Source organism: Mustela putorius, unplaced genomic scaffold (genome assembly GCF_011764305.1).
Source record: "Mustela putorius furo isolate JIRA1106 unplaced genomic scaffold, ASM1176430v1.1 tig00537248_pilon_pilon_pilon, whole genome shotgun sequence".
Lineage (NCBI taxonomy): Eukaryota > Metazoa > Chordata > Mammalia > Carnivora > Mustelidae > Mustela > Mustela putorius.
Genome location: NW_025422387.1, coordinates 11,803,217 through 11,823,152, shown reverse-complemented (window position 1 = coordinate 11,823,152; position 19,936 = coordinate 11,803,217). Strand labels below are relative to the sequence as shown.

Genomic DNA, 19,936 nt, shown 5'->3' with positions numbered 1-19,936 from the left:
GCCCCCTTGTCCCCAAGAGCATTGGACTCCGCCTGTGTGGGCTGCGGGGAGCGGGGACTCTGAATGTGTTTTTTTAACACTGTCCCGAGGGGACCACTTGAAGGTGTGGTGTGGAAATAAGGAATGGGACAGGCTCCGGCCGGCACGGGGACTATCTCTGGTCCTGCCTGTTTTCCATGTGACTTTCAGGCAAGTTGCACTGTTACTGTGCGCTTCCTGTTTCTCACCTTCATCATGGGGATAATTGGGCTCTCAGCCCTTTGTGTGTGTATGTAATAAACTTAGCACAGTGCTTGGCACATAGTAAGTGCTCAGTAAAACTTAGCTAAGGTTATGCTTATGACTTTATTACTGTATGATAGCGTACTGACGGCAGCATCATTGTAGTGAAACAGGCACAGGCTGGCATTTAAGAAGGACCAACAAATGTCAGTTTTAACCATTAGAAGTACATACTATATGCATATAGTATACATACTGTTATATTTCTAATTATAATGTATTATATGTCTATGAACCCCTATCTATGATTTATGTGCAAATATATATTATACAGTATATAGATATACTACTGTATTCGAGAGTGTTCTGTTATAGCATAAATATTAAAATTGTAATAATGACCACGTGAGAAAGTTGCCAGTGGGCCTGGCATCTAGTAAGTGCTCACTAAATCAGTGAAGTTGCCTCCATTGTTTGTCATGTTTGTTAGTAATAATAACGGAAAGAAAAGGAAAGCCACCAGCAGTCTTGAGGGCTTTACCCCCAAGTAGCGTGCAGTGGGCATTTTCCCCTAAAGACAGAGTAGGCGTGGATCCAGCATTCCTGGGGGACCACCCCCCACTGGTAGTGGGTCCTGTCTGCTTTGGACCGAGGGATGCTGCCGCCCTAAGGGATCTGGGGTAGGAAGAGAAGGAAGGGTGCCCTATCCCAGGCCCCCAGCCCTCAGCTACGAATTTGCCTGCGGATGCAAATCGGCCAGTTACTTGAGACCTTAGCGAGTCAAATCATTCTCTCCCCTGTCAGCTGGCCCCGCGAGCGCGCAGCGCCAGGGATGTTATGACAATGGTCGTCCTGGCAACCGCGGGAAGGCGTCGGGCGTCTGGCTGGGCCCCGCAGCAGCCCAGGGAACGCAGAACCTTGGCCGCAGAGCCGGGTTGGGGGGGGCGGTTCTGAACAAGCTGCACCCTCTGGAAAAGGGGTTGGGACTTTCTGGGAGAGGCCTGGCCCCCCCAACCCCCGCCAAACCCCGTTGAACCACCCAGAAAAATGTCCCGGGGACTGACTGTGTGCCAGACACAGCTCTGCATGCTGGAGGCCAAGCCTGTGGTGCTCTTTGGAGCTGGCATTCTGATGGGTGTGTGTGTGTGTGTGTTTGTGTGTGTGTGTGAGTGAGATGGTGCTGATGGGGGGCGTAACCATGGAAACCAATCAACAGGATCATTTGTGGGCTAAGGATAAGTGCTACAGAGGAAGAAAGCAGGGTGGTGTGATGGTGACACGGGGTGGGGGAGGGGTGGCAGCGGTTGGGAAGGGGTGGCACCCGAAGGGTAGGAAAGTGCCATTTGTGCCTGCAGCTGGAGGAGAGCGCTCTGGGCAGCGAGAAGAGCACAGAGGCGGGGACGCTGTGGGTTCGTGGCTTCAGCTCTCTGCTGCTAGCTGAGGGGGGACAGGGTGCTGTGGAGTCTGCCTCTTCATCTGTGGGATTTTAAGGCCAGTTATGCTGCATTTCGGAGCCTCAGTTTCCTTATGTGTAAAATGGGTGGGAGCCGAGGTGCTCCCCTAGACAATGGCCATGTGGTTTACAGGAGAGATGATTTGTGAAAGATCACACAGAAGATCTTCTCTGCCTTAGCCTTTCTTTTCTTCCTTCCTACCTTCCTTTTCTTTCTTTCTTTCTTTCTTTCTTTCTCTCTCTCTCTCTCTCTCTCTCTCTCTTTCTTTCTTTCTTTCATTATTTTTAAATAGCACCTAAGGGGCACTTGGCTGGCTCAATCCAAAGAGTATGTGACTCTTGATCTTGGGGTCCTGAGTTCCAGCCCATAGTGGGTGTAGAGAGTACTTAAAACAAATTAAACAAAACAAAGTAGCACGTAAACAGTGATGGCTTGGGGCTAAGTGAACCCAACCCCAGGGGCTTGCCCAGGGGTCCTGGGGTTTATCTTGCTTTAGAGTCTAAGTGAAAAGTTCCCCATTTCACATTAGAGATTTCAGACATGATTATTTATAGCTCAGTCACATGTCTTGACTTTAAACATTTTTTCGTTGTTGTTTATGCGGCTAAATTTACCATCATGCTAATACGGAGTACGGTAATAAGACACTGAGGGTGCTCGCATCCAGGAGGGTCTGAGAAATTTTTCCATCTGCGGTGGAAGGTGCCATGCTGCCCCCTGGTGTAGAGTTGGGGAACTACATCCCTCTGTCCCCTCTCTGAAGACTTCTGGGATCCTTCCCACCCCAGGGGCCCAGAGTCCTTATTTTGCACGGAGGCAGGGCAAGGCGAGGGCAGGTGGCGGGCTCAGCATGGCTGTGCTATTTCCGGGAACGCTGTGTTTCTTCCCTTGAAGGTGGACCCTTTGGACATTTTGCGGTTCGGTTCTGCATGGACTTGAATTGAGGGTGACCTAAAAATCAATTAGGACACCTGGCAGGGTGAGGACATACAAAGACACATTTCCAGTTGTGCTTCTCAACCTTGACCTCTAGGCTGTTTGGGCCCTCTGCTTCTGCAGAGAGCTATTGCTAAGAGGGCACATGACTTGTAATCGGACCCTGAGTTTAAATACTGACCTGGTGTTGCTTTAGTCCTGTGAGCTCGGGCAGGATTCCAATGGCCCTGAACTTCGGTTTCCCATCTGTAGCATGCCCATAACAAGCTAACACTGACTTCAGCATTGCTGTGGTGCTCTTAAAGGCAGAATCCTTGGAAGGTTATTTAGTGATGTAGGGGGATTCAGGTTCCTCGCTGAAACTGTCTGAGTGTGGAGGTCAGTGCCTATCCTGCCCTCTGGGGTGAAGAAACAGCTTTTTTGTTTTCCCGGTACTTTGTAGCCAATGCTTTGTAAGATAGGATAAAACGATGTAGCGGAAAATGAAGGAGACCAAAATATCCAAACAAAATACAAGCCTCACTTTGAAGGTACTAGCTTCAGCGGACAGAAAAGCACTCAAACAGCTCTCCAGGTAACTAAATGCTCTTGGTTTCGGCACTCATCTGGAGGAGCCCAGCCTTCACAGCCTTCAGAGCACGAGTCTTCAGGCCACACTAGCAGAGCTGAAGAGCCCTGCCCTAGGACGTGTAACTGATTTCATATCCCTCGCTCTTGAACCCCCAAACACACACATACACGCACTTGGGACGCGCACGTGTGTACACAGAGTAAAAGAATGAAGGGTGGGCCTTGCTTCTCCTAGAATAAACATAGAACTCCCATCATTACCATCCTGTGGTCTTGGCGAGTTGCTGTCCACGAGACCGTTCTCTTCGTTTTGCATCCTTGGGGCCGGTGCTGAAGCCTGGCTGCCCTTCCGTTCTGTCTCCTCTCATCCGGCCTCTTGATTCGTGTTGGCACACCAGTCTCTGCCCCACTGGGAGCCCCTGCAGGCCTGGCTGGGGGCAGACAGCTCTTCGAATTCCCCGGGGCCCTGGACAGGGTGTTGTCCCTTGGAGCTGCGCAGTGAATGCTTGCTGCCCACGGGAGCCCACCGCTCTGGAAGGGGGCTGCTCGCCCAGGTGCCACACTGGCCTCCAGAACTAGGTTTCTGCCCCGGTTTTATTGTCCAAGGATCCCGATGCTTAAGCTTTCATTCCATAATTTAGACCGTAGATGGGTGACTGACTCACAGTGTCATTGGGGTACGTGTGTTTTTATGAATTCTTGGGGCCTCTCAGATTCACTGAACCAGGCTTCCTAAGGGATGGCCCTGGAAGGTTGATTTTTGAACAGACACGTCCTCCAGATGATTTTTATGGTCAGCGAATGGGGGAAAGAGGAAACTTCTATGTAAAATTATCTGATACCTTGGAGAGCTGCTAAAGCTCAGTGGCCCTCAGTCTCCTCATCTGTAAAATGGGCATATCTTCGGGGTTGCAAAGGTTAAATGAAATAATGCATATGAAATGTTCAGCAGAATACTTGATATCTTATATCTATATCTATATCTATATATCTATATATACTGTATATACTATATGCTTACTATATAAAATGTATACTAAGTATAACATATAGTATATATAATTATATACAGTTTAGTTATATATAATTGTCAAATGTATAATATAGGGTTATACAGAAACTTTTATATACAAACTTAATGAAATGGTTGACACTGTATGTATCATATATATATATATACACCAAGTATTGCTTAAGTGCCTTAAATACACGATTTCCTGTAGTCTTCACATATGTGGTGTCTAATCGAACCATTCCCAGCTAGCATTGTTGCATGGATTAAAAATGAACTGCAGTAAAACTCTAGAACATATTTAATGAAGTGGCTGACATTGGCCATGGTCCCACATGTTTTTATTGTTGGTAAGTGTCTGATTTTCATGAGGTTTGTAACTAGTTATCCTATAAGCAATTCAAGCTTAAGAAAAAAATGATAAGATATACACATCCAGAAATAAGCAAATACATCTCACCTATGATAACCCAGAGATGGAATTTAACTTTTTCTGAACTTTATTTATTCTTTAAGATTTTATTTATTTATTTGACAGAGAACGAGAGATCACAAGTAGGCAGAGAGGCAGGCAGAGAGAGAGGGGGAAGTAGGCTCCCTGGTGAGCAGAAAGCCTGATGCAGGGCTCTATCCCAGGACCCTGGGATCATGACCTAAGCCGAAGGCAGAGGCTTAACCCACTGAGCCACCCAGACGCCCTTTTTCTGAACTTTAAATGGGGTCAGTAATTAGACCTACATCATCATGTCCCTGTGCAGACTAAAGACAATTCGTAAGAAGTGTTTATTGCAGCACTTGGCTCGGGGAGAACCCCTGTTGGCCAACAGCTGCAATTTTCCGATGCCACCAACCCTGGGGACCTGGAATGGGAAGCGGCTGATTGCCAGAGGAATGCATCCCATTTGGGAAGTATTGCTTGACTTCTGCCTAGTCCAGCTTCACACTTGGGGCAGGTTTCTGGGTTCTTCCCTGCTCGGATTAGCTGCGCTCTTGTCCCGAAAAGTGACTCTTGTTCCTTTTTTGCCTCGAGGGGCAGCCCTGGTCCTGTAGCTTCCCTCCCTGCCTCTCTTCCCTACTCTATCTGCTTCCTGAACCCGTCTCTGTCTCCCTCGTTCCTAATGCATCATAGTGGGGGTGCCCCTTGATTCTTGGTCTTGGGCAGATGTAGGTCCAGTCTCGGGGTGATGCTGAAAATACCTCCCAGAATTCAAGCATTCCTTCCACAGCCAGGACACGGTGCTTGGGTCGGAAGAGGGCTCAGCCTGCCTTCTGCACAGACAGCATCTCCTGTGATGTCTCAGCAGGCCTGTGAGGAAAGGTGGTATATGCCCATTTTACAGATGAGACAGTAGAGTCTCAGGGAGCAAACATGAATCACCAAAGCCTCAGAACTGGAATTTAGAAACTCACCTCTCCCATAATACCTGGAAGCCTTTCCAAGATGAGTGAGGCGTCCATGAAGGCTTTGGATTTCCAGTCCAGTGGGAAGGACCCATGAGCATCTCAGTGCAGCATCTTGGTAAAGGGAGAGAGGTTTGGGCTCCTGCCTTGACTCCCCAACTTCTATAGTTTTGTGGATCTGGGTTCATGATTTAAACTCTTGCCACTTCAGTGTTCTCGTTCATAGAATGGGCTCAGAATGCCCCCTCACAGCACCACTGCATGGATTAAAACTGAGCAGGCACATTCAAAGCACTTATCCCACTGGGTCAGGCTCACTGCAAGCAGTTAGTAAATGGTGGCTTCTCTCGGGGCTGTTCTTCCTGAAAAATGCTCTGTCATAGCCGACATAGATGCCCCCAGCGGACATCACAGAACTGCTCACATCATTGGCTTTTGACCCTGGAATCAAAGGAATCCCTCATGCAGAAGATTAAAAGCAATGAATTAGATCTGTATGAACTAAAAGGGAAAGATGCTCGAGGCTTGCAACTGGGTGAAAAAAGTAAGATTCAATTTATGTGGGAAAAAAACCCACAACCCTACACATGAACTACATTGCAGAGTTTACCCCCACCCCATACACACACACGTATGGACGTGCAGAGAGGCGTAGAAGAAGGTCAAGCTAGTCTCAGTGGTTACCTCCATTATGTCCAGGGAGAAGAAGATCACAGAGGAAGCTTTGGCCTTATCCTAAATGGTCTAGCTTTTTCCACAAGGAAAAGATACACAGGTGCTTGTTAACTAATTAACATTAAATTAAATCTATCCTTTCTGCAATATTGTGGCCTTGGAATCAGGTTGGGTTTGCATCTTAGCTCTCTACTTAACTAGCTGTGAGAATGTGAACAAAAGGCTTAACTTCTCTGTGCCTAATTTCTCCATTCGTGAAATGTCGATCGTAACCGCGTCTAGCCCCTGGGGGTTTGTGGCTGTATCGACATGAAGTGTTCAATAATGGTACCTTTATTTCTATTATTGCTCTTATTTTGTTGGTGCTTCCAAGTCTGGAAAGGGCCCCTCAACCCTTTAAAATACCCAGTGTCTTCATTATTAGCCCATTATACTGCAAGAAAAAAAACCGTGGTAAATGTTATAACGGAGTTAAGTAAAAAATTCAATGCCAGGGGAGGTTTGATAAAGACTTGCTGGAGAAGGTGACGTTTGAGATGAACTTTGGAGAAAAAGTCAGATTTCTCGGAGTTGATGGGATGGTGTGTAGGTCAGCTGTGCGTCCCAGTAATGCTGCGTAATGACCAACCATAAAACCTTAGTTGCAGGGCGCCTGGGTGGCTCAGTGGGTTAAGCCGCTGTCTTCGGCTCAGGTCATGATCTCAGGGTCCTGGGATCGAGTCCCGCCTTGGGCTCTCTGCTCAGCAGGGAACCTGCTTCCTCCTCTCTCTCTCTGCCTGGCTCTCTGCCTACTTGTAATCTCTCTCTCTGTCAAATAAATAAATAAATCTTTAAAAAAAAAAAAAAAACACCTTAGTTGCAGACGACGTGACCGTTGGTTGACCATGCGTCTGGGACCGGTCGCCGATACCCCGACTCTTCTCATCTTGGCTGGGCTCACTCACGGCCAATAACCAGGTAGCAGTAGGCTGTTGTCTGACATGAGAAGGCTGGCTCTGTCTGGGATGTCGGGGAAGACCTAGCTTTGCTCTCCATGGTCCTCCTTCAGCGGATTAACTGACTGGCACGGACACATTCTCATGGACATGGCTGATCCAAGGCAGCAAGTAGAGCCATGCAAAGCCTTTTTCTATTGGCTGAGGCAAGAACCTTCCGGTTGGAGGATTGTGGGCATCGACTCTGCCTTGTTTGTGAGTGAATTCTCTTTTTTTTTGAATATTTTATTTGTTTGACAGGCAGAGATCACAAGTGGGCAGAGAAGCAGGCAGAGACAGGAGGAAGCAGGCTCCCACCAAGCAGAGAGCCCAATGCCGGGTTTGATCCCAGGACCCTGAGATCATGACCTGAGCTGAAGGCAGAGGCTTAACCCAGTGAGCCACCCAGGTGCCCCTTGTGAGTGAAATCTAAAGGCACATTGCAAAGGGTATGGGGGCAGGAGGTGTAGAGGAATCAGGGCATCTTTACAACCAACCACATGTGGGTACGGAAAGCACTTTTAGATGGGGGAACCTGGACAAAATCATAGAAGGGGCACATTTGAGGTGATGTGTTCAGGGCATCACACGGAAAAGAAAGAGGCAAGGGAGAAGAAATGGACTACAGTTGAGCCCTGAATAATGTCTGAGTCTGAATGATAGCCTATAGAACAGCATTTCCCCAGCTCATAAGTTTGACACCATGACCGCGCTTTTTGCCATGTCTGTGTATGTTCTTGAAACTGACTCAATTCTTCAAAACACACATGTATTTAAATAAAACACACATTCAAAACACTTATGTGGGGCACCTGGGTGGCTCAGTGGGTTAAAGCCTCTGCCTTCCGCTCAGGTCATGATCCCAAGGTCCTGGGATGGAGCCCCGCATCGGGCTCTCTGCTCAGCGGGGAGCCTGCTTCCCTTCCTCTCTCTGCCTGCTTCTCTGCCTACTTGTGATTTATCTGTTAAATAAATAAATAAAATCTTAAAAAAAATACAAACCTTATGCAACTATTGTAATGGAAAACTAGTATCACTTGCCATGAATGGAAGGCAATCGAGAAAATTTAACACAATAAAAACAGTAGTATCACAAGACACCTGGGTGGCTCAGTCGGTTAAGTGTCTGCCTTCTGCTCAGGTCATGATCTCCCGGGTCCTGGGATGGGGTCCTGCATTGAGCTCCTTGCTCAGCAGGAAGCCTGCTTCTCCCTCTGCCTGCCCCTCCCCCCTGCTTGTGCTCACCCTCTTTCTGACAAATAATAAATAAAACCTTTAAAAAACAACAACAGACAAACCAGAAAAACCCAGGGTCATTGCATCACGCTCGCTATTGTTACCTGTCCAAGGCTATGAGTCTGTGTCCTGCTCTCTGTTATAGAGAGAGATCAGCACATGCTAGATGTTAAAGACATAGCATCACTGGACAGAAACCGTCTCCTTGATATAACCCATTGTCACTCAGTGCCAATGGTCACTGCAGTGATCGCTGTGACCCATACTTGGGAGATCTGCCCTTCAAGAGTGTGTTTGAGCGGGGTCGTGGCATGGCTCCTTGGCCCCATCCAGCCTCAGTCTGGTTTTGCAGTCTTCTGTGATAATGAAAGCTTAATCAAAAGTGGGAGAGACTGGGCACTTAGTTGGCTCAGTCAGTGGAGCGTGTGACTCTTGATCTCGGGGTTGTGAGTTCGAGCCCCACACTGGGTGTAGAGCATACTTAAATAAATAAAAACTAAAAAAAAAAAAAAAAAAAGGTTTGAGAGATAGGATGTCACTGGCTCTCTGACACTGCTTTCTTTCTTCCTTCCTTCCTTTAAAAAACCACATTGGTTTTTTTTTTTTTATTATGTCAAGAAACCACATTCTTGGGGCGCCTGGGTGGCTCAGTGGGTTAAAGCCTCTGCCTTCGGCTCGGGTCATGATCCCAGGGTCCTGGGATTGGGCCCACATCGGGCTCTTTGCTCAGCGGGGAGCCTGCTTCCTCCTCTCTCTCTGCCTGCCTCTCTGCCTACTTGTGATCTCTGCCTGTCAAATAAATAAATAAAATCTTAAAAAAAAAAAGCCACATTCTTATTTCTTTTACCATATTTGAAATTCAACACGGGCCTATATAGGCATAAAATAATAAACAGAAAAACTTGATTTATTTAGGTGAAAAGCTTGAGGAAGTTCAGTTAGCAGAAATTCCAAATTTATAGATATTGTTAATAAAATAAGCATGTATTCCTTTTAAGCAATTTCTGTAAGTTGGTTCGATTTAAATCCTATGAATTTCAGAATGAGGATTTAAATAATGAGTCAGGGAGACAGTTTTTAGTTTAATCCAACTTAAAAGTATTTCTTTGCAGTATAACTGTACATTTTAAACGTTGGAGAAAGGATACATTTGTTAAGGAATATATATTTTGACACAGATTAACTTTAATTTATTAGCTAAGACTTTTGCTGGTACTGAGAGTTGGTAAGTTTGGGGCAGGACCCCTCCAAGGAAACTGTGGCAGATACTTGTGAGTTTGTGGGGCACAAAGTCAGCCTCGTTGTTGCTGTGACATTCAGCACAGCTTTGCATGAATAATTCCTTTAAACTCTCCCCACAGTTCCGTGCAGTAGGGACACTTAAACCTCTGGTTTCCAGGTGACAAAACCGAGGTGTAGAGCAGTTTTGAAACTTGCTTGAGGTCATTCATAGTGGGAATTGGAGCCCAGTGAGGCTGAGGAGCCCAGGTTAGCCTGATTCTGGTGCCCAAGATTCCAGCCCCTTCCTGACGCCGAGTGGAAAAAAAAAAATTAAAGACTTTATATAGTAGAGTTCTCTTTTTCTGGTTCCATACTTTGCTCTTCTATTTTTTATTATTATTTTTATTAACATACAATGTATTATTTGCCCCCGGAATACAGGTCTGTGAATCATCAGGCTTACACATCTCACGGTGTGCTCTTCTAGTTTCGCATTTACTAATAAGCCCGAACTTAAATCAGCACAAAGGAAGCAAGTCTGCCGGCACGTTTACTGCGAGTAAGAAATGGCACCATCTCAGGGTCTGAGAGATTCATTTTGCTGTTAATTGCCAGAGTTTCTTTTCTGCACGGTGAAGGAAGTTGGAATTCTGAGGTCTTTTCTGTCCTCAAACTTACTAGAATTGATAGAGAGAGTGGTAACTGCTGGAGACAGGTTTCATAGCAAAATCTACCTTTTTTTTGCTTTTAAAGTCATAATGTACTTTATTTTTTTAAATTAAATTAAGTTAAAAATTTTTTTCAGTGTTCCAAAATTCATTGTTTTATGCACCACATGAAAGTTTATACAGAATTCTGTCCTCTGGATAGGCTGGAATTCATTCATACTTAATTTTTGGGTTAATGTACCTTTTTATTTTTTTTAATATTTTATTTATTTATTTGAGAGAGAGCCGGGGTGGGGAGGGCAGAATGAGAGCGAGAGAGAAGATCTCAAGCTGGTTCCATGCTGAGCGCAGAACCCCACGTGGCTTCGATCTCACCACCCGGAGATCACGACCTGAGCTGAAGCCAAGAGTCAGATACTTAACCGACTGCGTCCCTAGGCACCCCTCGGTTAACGTGCCTTTTTAAACCTTGTTTTCCAGAATTTATTTATTTATTTATTAAATTTTATTTATTTATTTGACAGACAGAGATAACATGTAGGTAGAGAGGCAGACAGAGAGAGAGGAGGAAGCAGGCTCCCCGCTGAGCAGAGAGCCTGATGCGGTGCTTGATCCTAGGACCCTGGGATCATGACCCGAGTGGAAGGCAGAGGCTTAATCCAGTGAGCCACTCAGGTGCTCCCAGAATTTATTTTTAAGTCATCTCTACATCCAACATGGGGCTCAAACCCACAACCCCGAGATCAAGAGACATGTGCCCCACCGACTGAAGCAGCCAGGCGCCCCAACACACACAGAGTTTTAAAAATACAAATGTAATCACAATATATTCTGTCTTTGCAGATTGCTTTTTCACGGAAGAGGAAAATCTTGGAGATTTTCCCAACTCAATATGTATCAGTCTACCTTTTCAAGTTTTTAAAATTATTGTGCTACGGTAATGAGCCATTTTATCCTATGTACACATACAAATAAGTCTTTTTTAGGGTGGTTTCCTAAAAGTGAGAATATTAAAATGTTGAGACAAAAATTGGATTGCCCGCCAGTGGCATTCTCAATTCTCAATGGTTTCTCTCATTCTTGCTGACACTGGATAGCATCAGTGTTAAAGAAATGTTGCCAAACCCATCTGAACATTTTCCCATTAATAAGCAGATGATATATATATCTTGTATTTTCTAATTTTGTTGTAGAGAAGCAAATAGAAAAAATCTCTATCAATAATCTTAATATTTATTAATAATCTTAACTATAATAATTATTAATGTGAGTTATCTTCATCACCTATAATCTCACTCTCAGAAATAGCTACTGCTCATATTTTGTTATATACCCTCCCAAGGCTTTTTTTGTGCATCTGTACATGTATAGTTTTATAAATTTTTAATGCATTATTTGTACATTATATTATACTTATTGATACATTATTTTCAATGATATGCCATCATATAGATATATTTGTAATGTACTTACATCACCCCCTATTGTGGAAGGCTTGGGTGGTTCTCCACTTTTTTGTGGCTATTTTCCATTTAGAGCAAAGCTTTGTGAATATTCTTAATTATCTCTTTAGGATAAAGCCCTACAGCAACACTGTCCTTAGAAATACATTGGAAGTGACAGATGTGTGCCAGATGTTGTTAGTTTTTACAGAACTAGTTTTCCTTTCTCGTGTCATGGCATCTCTCCATAGCATGAGTTCATATCCATCTCATTCTAAAAGTATTTGTGGATTTGTGAATATTTGCATGGGAGTTCAGATTCACGAAGTACAAAAAGGATTTCCGTGAAATGTTTCTCTGCTGTACTTTTCATCTCCGTGACTTATTTCTTTTACAACCGGAAGCTTGTACCTCTTACACCCTGAAAACTACAGCCTTGGGAATAGAGTCAATACCTTTGTAATAACTTGATGTGGTGACAAATGTCATTATGCGTCTCTGCTGCTGGTAGTGAGCCCTGCATCGAATATATAATCGTTGAATTTCCAGGTTGTACGCTTGATGCTAATATAATATAGTGTGTTCACGCTACTTCAAGTACAAATTTAAAAAAGTAAGAAACAAAAAATGTTTCTTCCACACCTCTTCCCCACGTCCCTCTTCCCTTTCCTAGATTATTAGAAATCCCAGAGAGTGGCTGCATTTACAAAGATACATAAAAGTAGACATTGACATCTCCCGCATGCCTGGAGAGTATTTCTGTGTAACAATGTATCTTGGACGTGGTTCTGTACTAGTACATAGTGCGCTTCCTTATTTTGTTATAGATGCCTAGTGCTCCCTTGTGTAAAATTCCCTGGATAGATCAGTCTCCTGCTGATGGACTCTCAAGGTGTTTTCAGTCTTTTGCCATTGCCAGGAGAACTGGAAGAAATATTCTTTTACAGTCATCAGGCCCAGTGTGGCGTCTGTAGGTGAGTTCCTAGAAGCGGAGTCCTTTGGTCCAAGAATCTGTGCAGTGGAAATGTACATGACAGCAGCCAAAAGTCCCCCCTGAAGAAGTGGTACCTTTTGCTTGCCTCTCCTCCCCGCAGTTAAATCCATCTTTAGAACAGGCTTTGGATGGGGTTTGGGCAGAGAGGGGGCCGTAGGGAGGTTCCTGCTTCTCCTCCCGTGGCTGTGCCTCTGAGACCCGCTCTCTGTCCTTATCTGTGTCTCCACAGAGCAAGCTGGTGAAGTACTTCAGCCGTCAGCTGTCCTGCAAAAAGAAGGTGGCCCTTCAGGAACGCAACGCTGAGCTGGACGGCTTCCCCCAGCTCCGGCACTGGTTCCGGATCGTCGACGTGCGCAAGGAAGTCTTGGAGGTGACCAGAGACGGCCCCCTGCTCCCTGCCCCCGATCGGACAGAAACAGTGTGTTTTTGCCTGTGCCTGGCACATAGTAGGCCCTAAAAAAAAATGTGTTGGACGAAGGTATAGAGGATCTTTGATGCTGTCCAAGTGGGTCGTTAAGAGCTCAGCCCCGTCTTCCTCCAGCTCCGCTACTCATGAGCTCAGTCACCTCGGCCGAGTCACATTACCTTTTAGAATGGGTCTGTCCAGCAGAACTTCTGCAGTGATGCAAATATTTTGTATCTATGCTCTCTGATGCAGTGGCCGCCAAGGGAGCCCTTGAGTGCTCGGAGTGTGATTAGTGCCTGGAGCTGATGGATGGAATTTTTACTTATATTTAATGTTAATGAATGTGGCTGGTGGCCACCATAGTGAACACTACAGACTGAGGGTATTAGATTTCTCATCTGTTTTAATTTAATTTACTTTTATTATTTTATTTTATTCTATTTTATTTTTTCAGGGTTCCAAGATTCCTTGTTTCTGCACCACACCCAGTGCTCTAGGCAATACGAGCCCTCCTTAATACCCACCACCAGGCTCACCCATCCCCCACTCCCCTCCCCTCCAAAACCTTCAGTTTGTTCCTCAGAGTCCGCAGTCTCTCATAGTTCGTCTCCCCCTCCAATTTCCCCCAACTCACTTCTCCGCTCCATTTCCGCATGTCCTCTGTGTTACTGTTTATGCTCCACAAGTAAGTGAAACCATATGATAATTGACTCTTTGCTTGACTGATTTCCCTCAGCAGAATCTCCTCCAGTCCCGTCCATATTGATACGAAAGCTGGGAATTCATCCTTTCTGATGGAGCCATAATACTCCATTGTATAGTTTTCTCATCTGTTAATGGGGGTAATGATCGCCTCCTCTTCTGAAGTGACTCGAATGATAAAATGCCATGATCCATCCAACATGTTCCACGCAGTCTGGTACCTGATAGCATTCGGTAAATGTCAGCTTGTTCTTACTGTTGAAAGCTCTGGAAGTAACCGGAGTGGACCACATCCTTAAAATCCCAAGGACAAAGAGATTCCCCTACCTTCTTGGACCCCAAGGCCTCATTGTTTCCAGGGACCAGTCCAGCCCTCATAAAAACCGGTCACTGAATATTTGGGGCCAGGAGCTGTCCTAAGGGCTTTATAGCCAGGATCTCTACGATTGAGACTGTTCAGACCCTCACAATGATCTTTGGAGGTGGGAACAATGTTCCCCCTTGTGCAGAGCAAGAATCTGACGCTCCGAGATGAAGCGACTACTCCTGCTAGGGAGTGGATGGGGCTGACAGGAGAAAGCAGCTCAGAAGGACTCTGGGGCAGGTGGGAAGCTCTGCGCTTTCTCCTCCTTTTTCTGTTGCTGGGGACTCGCTGAGCTGGGTAGACAAGGGGGTGCTCCCCTTGCCTGCGGGACCAAGTACCATTTCTCACGGCGCACCCTTCTCGCTTGAAGAGGCCTGGAAGATTGTCTTCCACCTTTTGTCTTTTTCAGACCTTGACCTCTAATGTGAGCTCTCCTAGAACCCACCAGATGCTGAGCTAGACGGAGGGCCCACAGGTGCCTCCGTCCCTGCCCCTGCACTGCATGCATGTGCACTGGATGCTGTATGACTCTATGTTCCTTTATCTCATTCCCAGGATGGGGTTTCTTTCTTTCTTTCTTTCTTTTTTTAAAATTTTATTTATTTATTTGACAGATCACAAGTAGGCAGAGAGGCAGGCAGAGAGAGGAAGTGAAGCAGGCTCCCTGCTGAGCAGAGAGCCCTATGCGGGGCTCCATCCCAAGACCCTGGGACCATGACCTGAGCTGAAGGCAGAGGCTTTAACCCACTGAGCCACCCAGGTGCCCCCCAGGATGGAGTTTCAATGTGAATAGCCTAAAAATGAAAGGTCACGTATAACTAGGGACAGTTCATTTTATTTGCACGGGCCAGTCCCCTTTTTGGAGGCTTTGGGGACTGTTTATTTATCAAGTGTGGTGAATACAGAGACAAAATCTTCTCAGCTAGGGGTTGAAACCTGGCGGCCCCCAAGCTATCCCTTGAATCTGATGCACAGACATTTTTTTTTTTTTGTCTGATACGGTGTTTGCAAAAAAAAATTTTGAGCCAATATTTAAAAGCTTAAAGAGTTTGCATTAAAAAAAAAAAAAAAACCCAGATCTCTGCCTTCTCGAAAAAGCCAAATTTTTGAGCACACTGAGCTGAATTCCTGTCCAGTGGCAGTCACCTGATTACTGCTGCCCCTTTGGATCCTGCAGGCTCTGGCTTTTTGGGAGTTTTGCTCATTTACCTGGCCTGCAAGTGCCCCAGCTCTGGCTCTGTTAGAATCCTGAGTCCACCAACTAGGGAACGCTGAGGTTCCAGCTCTCTGCCTGCAGCTCCCGCCTGCGTCCACCAGAGGCCCCTTTCCGAGAAGAAACCAGCAGTATGGCCAAGGCTCCCAAGTTAACAGCTTGGGTTCAGACTTACTTGCTGTGCGTCCCTGGGCAAGTGGTCTAACCTCTCTGAATTTTAGTGTCCTAATTACAGACCAATGATGATGATGAAAGTACTACTTTACTGGGTCTTTGTGGCATTAAAAGAAAGCCCAAAAAACACTTAAAACAGTGCATCATTCATTTCATTTTCGTTTATTATCACTTTATTGAACGGAAGTGAATCTGCTCTGTTAGTCCGGGTTTCTTTAGGCTTTGTCCATTTTTTATGTCGTTATTACTTCTGTGATTTTTTTTCTGTGACCCCAAATTTTAGGGAAATTTGAGTATTTGGAGAGTAAATGATAGAATTGAAATGCACAAGTGAATTCTGCAGCAAAGAGGAGAAATCTGTCAGGTTGTGAATGAGTCCCTCTAAATGTGATTTGTTTTGTACCTTCAGCTCCTGGACCATCACTTTTCTTAAAGTGGACTTTATTGAGCCATGTGTCCCTATTTGAGAAAAACCCTAAATGACTCAAGTGTTGTTTTCTCCTGCTCCCTGCCCTAGTGAGTTGGAAAGGCACTGATCTGGCTTCATGGCCTTTGCCCTGCATCTGTTTTGAGGCAAAAAAGAAGTTTTCCTCCTTCTGGCTGCCAGTTAAATGTCTGTATTGGGGGTTGGTGAGGGGGTGGGGGGGAGGTATTAGATTTTGTTGTAATACACAGATGTGGCCACAAGAGGGCAGTAGTATCCCACAATAGGACACTAGACTCTCCATCTTTAGGTGTCTAAAATTCTTATTTAAATAATGTGTGTAAAAACATTGAATGCCATTAACTGCTATAAATGAAGTCTCTCTATTATGTATATATATATGGATATAGATGCATGATATGCATAAATGCATAAAGATGCATAAATATCAAAGTCTGACAAATTTCATGGTATCCCGGGACACATCATTTTGGGAAATGGGGGGCAGGGGAGTGGTTGCTGCTGGTGGTGAAGGGACATTTGTAGCTGGCAATCCTACCATTTCTGTTCTCAGTCCACCTCTCCAGAAGTGTCCTGGTCCCCACCTCATGCTATACTCCAGTCTTACCACTTTGTCTTAGAATGCACAGCCTTGCCCCGTTGGGCTCAGAAGAAAATCCAGGTTCATTTCCAGCACCGAGCTACACATAGGGTTCCAATTTACCACCCCTTAGGGTTCCTAAACCCCCAGTCTAGACGGGAATGGCCGGGGAGGACAGCCATCAAGGGACTAGGCCTATCCAGTGTGCTCTGCTCTGAGATCATCCTGTATTTGGGGTAAGCCAAGCTGAGCAGAGGGCCATCCAAAGACAAAGGAATTGGAGACTGCCCATAAGGAGTTCAGGGAGGACATATAATTAACTGCCACCATCTATAGAGTACTGGCTGTGTGCTAACAAAAGGGGCTACTTCACAAAGTATGAACACTTAAGACTCCCATTGTACAGATGAATAAAGTGAGGCTCCCAGAGAGGGTAAGTGACTTGCCCAAGGTAATGAGTGGCTAAGCTGAGAGGCAAGCCCAGGCCTGTTCCCCCTAGCTACCGCTAGGTGGCAGTGTGGAGGCTCAGCCCGCTCTCCTCCCCTCTGGGCTCCTGAGATGTGTTCACCATACTTCTTTCTCCCCTGCTCTAGGAGATCACCCCCGGCCAGCTGAGTCTGGAGGACCTCTTGGAGATGACAGATGAGCAGGTGTGTGAGACCGTGGAGAAATACGGAGCCAACCGAGAGGAGTGTGCCCGTCTCAATGCCTCCCTGACCTGCCTGCGGAACGTCCACATGTCAGGTGAGCAGGCCTTGGGGACGGAGGCTCGTCCCCAACACGTCATCCTTGGATCCTCCAGATTTCTGCACCTGAGCTGCAGGCCAGGATGAGACAGTCAGCTTTGGTTGGGAAATACCAAATTCACCAAATTCCTCAAAGAGGGGAATTCCGAAGCCGGAGGGGGTGAAGGCAGCTCTTGGAAGCTTGTGCTCAAGGGAGTGAGGAGCTGGTAGGGCATTTGGTTCTGGATAATAATGGCCCAGATATGGAAATCCGGGAGTGCAGAGCTGGTCAGGGTACTGGTACCTTAGACATTCTTTTTTTTTTTTTTTTTTAAAGATTTTATTTATTTGACAGAGAGAGCTCACAAATGGACAGAGAGGCAAGCAGAGAGAGAGAGAGAGAGAGGACGAAGCAGGCTCCCTGCGGAGCAGAGAGCCCGATGTGGGACTCAATCCCAGGACCCTGAGATCATGACCCGAGCCGAAGGCAGAGGCTTCAACCCACTGAGCCACCCAGGTTCCCCCGGTACCTTAGACATTCTTAAGTGCCTTTGCATGTTGGGTCCACATCCAGCTAACTTCTTATTTTCTTTACATAAATAATAGACTCTCAATGTAAAACAAAGCAGAGAATAGATAAACAAAAAGAAAAGAACTATCCCAGGCTCTGCCCTTTAGGGAACCTACCATTGTCATTTTGGTAAAAAGTTTTGGTGTAAGTCTTCCAGACAGATGGGTATATGAGTCCTGTTTTTAAACAATATGATTATGATTATCCATGCACATTTTGAGATGCCCCCCCAATTAAATAACCTCTGTGACTTGTTTTATCAGTTTGGGATCCAAATTGTTAAAAAAAAAATTCAGCTGAATGAGTTGGAGATCAGTTATGAATCTGCCAGAATCCCTTCCAGCACGCAGAGAAGTCGTTTTTATAGACCGGAGGGTGAGGCACGGGAGTTATTAGCAAAACAAAAGAGAGGGTTGTTTCCTGAGAGGCTAAAACAATCTTAAGTTTGGGTTTGCTATCTTGTGAGGGTGAAAACTCCTTTTGGAGATTGTTTTGTTTTGTTTTGTTTTAGTAAGCCCCCGTGTGGGCCTTGAACTCACCCCCCTGAGATCAAGACCTTTGCGGAAATCAAGAGTTGGTCGCTTAAGCGACTGAACCAGCGTGTACCTTAGACATCAGAGGCTTGTTTTGTTTTGTTTTTCTTTTTCACATCATCTTTTTTTTGCTCTTTCCCATTCATCGCGCAAATCCCCATTTGCCGCTATTAGCTCCTCTTGAGTCTCCCTGCTTCTTCTCTCTAGCCTCATGATCCCCCCACAAATTCTGGGGCCTTTGTAGCTGGAAGGGATCCGCTATGCAAACTCGAGCTAAATCCGGTCCATCGGCATGGTTGTTTCGGTTTCTGCCACTAGGTGTCACTGTAGAACCTCAGTCTGGAGCAATGAGGCCGCTGCTTGGCCACAAAAGCCTTTGCTGGGTTCAGCATGGAACGTTCAACAGGTATTTCCTGCCTGCTGTGTGCCAGCAGGGAATGAAAGAGAGAACATATTTGAAACAGGTCATTGGCCCGAATCCCTGTGCACGCCCTCTGGTAGTCCTTCTTGCTGGCACATCCTTACCAAAGCTACAGTCATCCTCAGAAGGGACCCTGAGTCAGAGGCTGTCGTCTCATTGAACGATGTTGGCAGCATCCCTGGGCTCAGTGATCTGGTGTCAGTATCATCCTCTCTCCTCCCAATCCTAGTTAGGACAAACAAAAATGTCCCCAGATAGTCCGGTGAACGTTACCAAGTAGCTTTCCAGAAAGTTTGTATCGATTTCTACCTCTGGCCTCTCCTCCACCCCCGCCCCATATAATGCTCGAGAGTGAGCACTGAGGTTAGGTTCTTAATTGCTTTTCCGAGTTTATAGCCTCCCATCAGAGTTTGGTGAAGTTCTTCTAAGTGGAACTAGTCACCAGCTCTGCCCCAAACAGGTGTTTCTGTCCACCTTCCCGAGGCTGAGCACTCACCCTTGGTGACATCCTGGGCTGCGTGAAACCCTGCGAGGGCCTCTAATCTGCCGGTTTTCAGTTTTGGTTGAGTTGCACAGAAATGAATCAGATTTACATGACAACTCTGTACACACACACCTCTATGCACATACACACCTGAAATGAGTCTTGTGAAAGAAAGAATTGGCATCAAACTCATTCTTACTGTATGTGGTATTTTGCATTCTTTTCTATTTCATTTCATATCATTTACCCGACGCTGGTAATGACCCATCACTTTCAGGTCACACCTCACTGGTTGTGAGCTGTGGTTTGAAAGACAGGGATCTCTTTGATCCTCGTGGGGGAAAATTTTTCTCTCTCTACCCTTCTGGGTCCTTAGATGAGACCACCACCAGATGAACAAGAGAAAACAGAGGTTTGCTAACATGCATACCTCCTGTATTGTAGAAGAGCCTTGGGGAAACTGAGTCACTCTTCAGAGTAGCCCTAAGACATCATCTTAAATCACATCTCTAG

At 45.8% G+C, this 19,936-nt stretch overlaps 1 protein-coding gene across 5 annotated transcripts in view; it reads left to right on the top strand.

The window, feature by feature from the left end:
* The window catches only part of KSR2 (kinase suppressor of ras 2), a 413,499-nt gene that overhangs the window by 74,217 nt on the left and 319,346 nt on the right, over window positions 1-19,936 (top strand). For all 5 annotated transcript variants that reach the window (XM_045073653.1, XM_013056579.2, XM_013056580.2 and 2 more), the window contains exons 2-3: window positions 13,035-13,175; window positions 17,283-17,433. In XM_045073653.1, the coding sequence (XP_044929588.1) occupies window positions 13,035-13,175; window positions 17,283-17,433 (292 nt within the window). The remainder of the gene's footprint in view (window positions 1-13,034; window positions 13,176-17,282; window positions 17,434-19,936) is intronic.